Raw genomic sequence first — 6,275 nt, 5'->3', positions numbered from 1 at the left:
AGCCCCTCTGTTTACGATTTATTTTTAATATATTAAATTAAATATGACGTTATTTTTATCCATTACACCGATGGGTGAAGATCGTGTCTAGTTCAGATCTTAGATCACTAAAGCTGAAAAGTTTGTTTGCTTAAGCGCGCCAATCTCAGAACCTAGTTGTACGCGCACAAGCAAGCGCGACGACGTCACGGCGACCGGCCTGCGCCGCCGCCGCCTTCACCGCGCCCCACCGTGTCCTTCTTCCCCCCTCCGGGCCCCCGCGGAGTCGAACTTTGAGCGCGAGACTCGACGCACGTTACTTACACATTTTAAAATAATTGTCTGTTTAATACGCAATAAAGTCTTTATTATTACTAATTTTGTTTTGCTGAATTCATCGCAAACAAAGTGGCGACCGTGACAGGACACTACAGCCTACAGCAGTCTATAAGGTCATAACAAGAGGTCATAAGGACATACTTAGTGCTAACGGTCAAGTAAAGGGACTACAACGGACATCAGCTGCTTCGCAACAGGGCCTGGCGGACTATTTCGTGCACGATTCCGGAGGTCAACCTGAGGGAAGTGATCCGTTCCTATTTTTCCTTACTTTAAATTCCGTTTTCCTTTTTTTTCTTTTGTGTAAGAAGCGTGGCTATTTCCTTAGGCATATTATTGAAGTATCTTGCTTTATGCGTACTTTCTCCGCCTTTTAGCTAAAGCTTTTACAAAGTGTATATACGCTGACGCTTGCGCTCATATACTATTCTTTTTCTTTCGACTCGTAAGCTAAATATTTTTGAACAATAAAATCGTTGTTATTGAATTAATATTAATGTACTGAATGATTTTGCATTTTAAATAAAATAATAATTCTTAGCTTATATTACTACTATTAATTTATACTTAAAACTAAAAGTCTTTTATTGCTTGCATGAACAATAAGGCTGACTACTTATCTGCGTTTGCTATTTTTGTGCTTAATTAATTACCGATTGCTTAAATTAATGCGTTTTAAATTAGATTTTATCATTAAAAATTAATTGTCGTATGCAACAAAATTCAGATTATTTTCTACCCGCTTTTTAAAAAATAATTATTTCTTTGTTCCGCATTATTAACGTACTTTGCCGAACATTCCAGGGACTTCGAAGAAAGTACCTACCACCTACTCGGGGTGTATTTAGCGTGATCAGCGCTGGCGGAATTGGAACTGCTGCGGCGGGCTACTGCAATAACTGGTTTGAGTGAACATTTTTACTTTCTTTAATTCATTCTTTGTTCTATACAATGCCGGAAACTGAAATGAGTGGTTTGAAAGAATTTTTAAAGAAACGCAGTACGATTAAAGGTCGTTTAACTAAATTTAGAGAATATATAACGGTTTTAAATCAAATTAAACCTGCAGATTTAACTGGTGCTCAAGTAAAAGAAATTTCATTGAGATTAACTAAATTCCAAGAGTTGTTTACTAGTTTTGATGAATTGCAAGATCAAATTGAACTTTTAAGTACCGACCAGGATGAACAAATTAGAGAAAGAGACTTCATAGAATCTCAATTTTATTCTTTGATATCGACTGCGCAGGAAATAATCGATTCGATTTCTCAAAGCAGAGATCGAGCCGAGGGTTCTGTAAATTCCAAGCCATCAGGCACTTGTTCTCATGCTCTTAATACAATCAAATTGCCCACGATTAAACTCCCGAATTTTGACGGGAACTACTTAAAATGGCTGGAATTTAGAGATACGTTCGACTCGTTAATTAATTCTAATGATACTATACCTACGATAAACAAATTCCATTACTTGAGGTCTGCTTTAGAAGGCAGTGCTACTGTTGTTATAAAATCCATAGAATTTACCTCTGCGAATTACAGGGTTGCGTGGGATTTATTATGTGAAAGGTATAATAATAAAAATATTTTAATAAACAATCATCTAAAGGCATTGTTCAACATCGAACCTATAACGCGAGAGTCTTACAAAGCTTTGCGTTATCTTATTGATCAAGTATCTAAAAATTTAAGAGCACTCGGAACGTTAGGCTTACCTACTGAGCAATGGGACGTTTTGGTTATATTTATGATGTCATCTAAATTAGATATTAATACAAATAGAAAATGGGAGGAATACAAGGGTAACCTCTCCGATTTACCTACGTTACTTGAATTTAAGACTTTTCTTCGTAATCGCGCGGATGTGTTAGAAACCACTCAAGGTACCCGCTCGGATAAACACACCCATGACTATAAGTCTAATTATAAGTCACAACAATTTTCTAAATCATTAGTCGCTGCTAATACGGAAGTGTCAAAACGGATTGTATGTAGTATATGTAAGAAGGACCACCGTGTGTATTTGTGTCCCGTCTTTTTAGAAATGAGTTTGGAGGACAGACAGAGTGAGGTAAATAAATTAAAATTATGTTCAAACTGTCTCCGCGAAGGGCACAATGCGCACAGGTGCCGTTTAAAGGGTTGTTGTAGGTCATGCAAGGGAAAACATAACAGTTTACTACATAAAGAAATTGCAGAGGTTTTGAAGGCTGCACCCGTCTCTTTGGCAATAGCTAGCGCAAAAGAAGTACTACTGTGTACCGCTCTTGTAGATATAGTTAATCCACAGAACAATAGCTGTCAAAGGGCTCGAATATTATTAGATACTGGGAGTCAATCCTGCTTCATAACTACTAATTTCAAAAATAAAATGGGTTTATCTGTAAATCGAGTGAAACCTGTAAACGTATCGGGTATAAATAATATCGGTTTTGATATATCTGAGCGCTGCTGTGTACAGTTAAATTCTAGAGTATCTTCTTTTACGGCTAAGTTAACATGCCTCATTGTACCTAGGATTACCGGTAACGTGCCTAATAACAAAATTGAATTGCAGAACTTGAAGTTACCATTAAACATCGAGCTGGCCGACCCTGCATTTTATCAACCAGCTGATATTGACATACTTATAGGCGCAGATGTTTTTTGGGATATTATAGGTACACAACAGATCAAGTTAGGTCAAGACAAGCCTACGTTGCTAGATTCGAAATTGGGATGGCTTGTGTCTGGCCCAGTAGGTAAAAGTACTTGTAACGATAATTTTATGTGTAATTTTACTCAATTAGATATTTATGAAAGTATGAAAAGATTCTGGGAAGTAGAAGAGTTACCTACGACCAAAGATAATTTATTCTCTGTAGAAGAGCAATTATGTGAAACTCATTTTGTAAATAACACTTCAAGGTTAAGTAATGGTAGATTTTCAGTTAAAATGCCGTTTAAAGAATCACCTGAAGATTCTTTGGGTGAGTCATTTTTTTTAACTGAGGTAGGGCACAGCAGGAATTTCCTGCTCAAAATACGGAGCAGCCCGACTGGGGTAGTACCTCGACCTTACAGAAGATCACAGCAAAATAATACTGTTTTCAAGCAGTATTGTGTTCCTGTTGGTGAGTAAGGTGACCAGAGCTCCTGGGGGGATTGGGGATTGGGTCGGCAACGCGCTTGCGATGCTTCTGGTGTTGCAGGTGTCTATAGGCTACGGTAATCGCTTACCATCAGGTGAGCCGTAAGCTTGTTTGCCGACCTAGTGACATATAAAAATAAAAAAAAATAAAAAAATATGGACCGATTCTACGATTGTGCTAGGTTGGTTAAACACTCAATCCCGAAATTTAAAAACCTTTGTTTTAAACAGGGTAATCGAAATAAACGATCTTACTAAGGGATTCGCATGGATGCACGTACCAACAGATCAGAATCCTGCTGATTTAGTCTCCAGAGGGATTGACCCGCAGCAGCTTCAGGATTCTACTTTGTGGTGGCGAGGTCCTTCCTTCTTAGCGAAGGAAGAATCTGAGTGGCCTATTCAAGGGTCCTTTGCAACTAATAATTTACCAGAGTTAAAAGTATTTACATGTACGAAAGTGGACACTAAAATTAATAACTGTTCACTTGTAAAATTTGAAAAATATTCTCGATATGATAAATTAAAGAGGATCGTAGCTTATGTCTTAAGATTTATAAATAAATGTCGTAAAAATGCTGTAAGTAATGATGTAATTGAACCTGAGGAACTGGAGAACTCGTTAATGTTGTTAGTCAAGCAAGCTCAGTTAGAATCATTTGCTAATGAACTTTATACTATTGCTAAAGATAAAAGTTTGCCTCTTAAGTCTAAATTACTGCCTTTAGATCCATTTATAGATACGTTAGGAATTCTCCGAGTGGGTGGTAGGTTGCAAAATTCAAAATTTGATTTTAATAAAAAGCATCCTATTTTATTAGACGGCAAACATCATTTTTCTAAAATACTCATGAGGCATGAACACTTTCGTTTACTTCATGCTGGTCCACAGTTATTACTAGCTGCGGTACGCGAAGAGTTTTGGCTTATCGGGGGCAGAAACTTAGCTCGCAGCGTAACGAGAAAGTGCATTGTTTGTGCGCGTATGCGTGGTCAAGTGATAAAACCTATAATGGGTACTTTACCGTCTGTAAGAGTATCCTCAAGCTTCGCTTTTGATACTTGCGGAATTGATTTCGCTGGGCCTTTTTTAATTGCTAGCAAAAAGGGTCGTGGCAGTAATATAACCAAATGTTTCCTTGCACTGTTTGTTTGTCTTCAAACAAAGGCTCTGCACTTAGAGACGGTGAGCTCAATGTCTAGCGATGCTTTTCTTCTTTGCCTACGCAGGTTTGTGTCTCGAGGGGGCAGACCTCAAGTAATTTACTGCGATAATGTTACTAATTTTGTGGGTGCAAAGAATGAATTAGGTAGGGTTATTAAAGCCAGCCGTCAGTCCGTGTCCGATTACGCAAGCGTTGAAAAGATTAAGTTTGTATTCAGTCCCGCATACGCGCCTCATTTCGGAGGAATCTGGGAGGCTGGTATTAAGTCAGCAAAGAGCCATTTAAAACGTGTAGCAAGCAATGCTTCTCTGACGTTTGAGGAACTAGCGACGCTTTTTACCCAAATAGAAGCAATCCTTAATTCCCGCCCGCTATCTCCTCTTTCGTCAGACCCCACTGATCTATATCCATTGACTCCAGGACACTTTTTGATTGGGCGACCTCTGATGTCGGTGCCGTCACTGCCTGTCACCACTAAAAGGCCTAACAGATATGAGTTTATTGAGCAGCTGAGACAACACTTTTGGGAGCGTTGGCGCAGGGAGTTCATCGCTGAGCTGCAGCAACGAACGAAATGGCGAACTCGGCAGCGTGACCTTCAAATCGGCGACATGGTTGTCCTGAAAGAAGACCAATTACCTCCACTACGATGGCGCCTTGGGCGCATTACTCGATTGTACCCTGGTCCAGATGGCATAAACAGAGTAGCAGATATCTTCACAGCAAAAGGAACCATGAGGAGAGCATTCAATAAAATATGCCTTCTTCCAACATCTCCGGATGCCTAACTAGAGAAAGCGAGAGAAGAATAGTTTGAAAACGTCTTTCAACGGGGGCAGTATGTACGCGCACAAGCAAGCGCGACGACGTCACGGCGACCGGCCTGCGCCGCCGCCGCCTTCACCGCGCCCCACCGTGTCCTTCTTCCCCCCTCCGGGCCCCCGCGGAGTCGAACTTTGAGCGCAAGACTCGACGCACGTTACTTACTCATTTATAAATTTATTGTCTGTTTAATACGCAATAAAGTCTTTATTATTACTAATTTTGTTTTGCTGAATCCATCGCAAACACTAGTAGTTCAAATTGAAAAATTCTTTTTGTATTGGATAGCCCATTTACCGAGAAAGGTTATAGACTATTTTTTTTTCAAAATAACACGGGTGAAATCGTGGAAGATAGCTAGTTTACGGTCTACATTTTCAAATCATAATTACGTTGCCATATTCAGAATAAAATAGTTTAAGTAGGTACCGTCGGCCAAGAAAGTGGTTTACCACCCTAAGGTTGAATGCCGCTTGCAGATTCATAGGTGGTAAAGATTAGTTTCGCTTGCAGATTGATCTGACAAATTCTATTGACGTCTTTATCTGAACAATTTTTTAATATCATATCAAAAATCGACCATTCCAGCGGGGATCGAACTTGCATCTCCGACATACCGTGTCGATGCTTTAGCCAATTAAGCTATGGAACGATGTACCCGTTAGATCGAAATTTTTGATATGCTAATTTTATATTCTTTATCTGATAATTTATAACGATATTATTTATACCTAATAGAGTTTAAAATGTCATGTATAATTATGACCTATAAATACTTATCAATTAGCTTTACGTCATTATTATATGTCTCTTTCAGTAATATCTATTAATAACGAACGC

At 38.9% G+C, this 6,275-nt stretch overlaps 1 protein-coding gene across 1 annotated transcript; it reads left to right on the top strand.

The window, feature by feature from the left end:
* The first annotated feature begins 1,269 nt into the window (after positions 1 to 1,269).
* Positions 1,270 to 5,401, top strand: LOC123658922. Its single transcript, XM_045594212.1, has 2 exons — positions 1,270 to 3,224; positions 3,679 to 5,401. Exons 1-2 carry the CDS (start codon positions 1,270 to 1,272, stop codon positions 5,399 to 5,401), a joined length of 3,678 nt encoding a protein of 1,225 aa, XP_045450168.1.
* The last annotated feature ends 874 nt before the right edge of the window (positions 5,402 to 6,275 follow it).

Source organism: Melitaea cinxia, chromosome 13 (assembly GCF_905220565.1).
Source record: "Melitaea cinxia chromosome 13, ilMelCinx1.1, whole genome shotgun sequence".
NCBI lineage: Eukaryota > Metazoa > Arthropoda > Insecta > Lepidoptera > Nymphalidae > Melitaea > Melitaea cinxia.
This window is presented reverse-complemented; position numbering and strand designations above follow the sequence as displayed.

Excerpts from the sequence above, each read along its gene's own strand:
- LOC123658922 (XM_045594212.1), top strand. The coding sequence starts at position 1,270 with ATGCCGGAAACTGAAATGAGTGGTTTGAAAGAATTTTTAAAGAAACGC. Across the intron at positions 3,225-3,678 it reads TTTGTAAATAACACTTCAAG|GGTAATCGAAATAAACGATC; the intron begins GTTAAGTAATGG and ends TGTTTTAAACAG.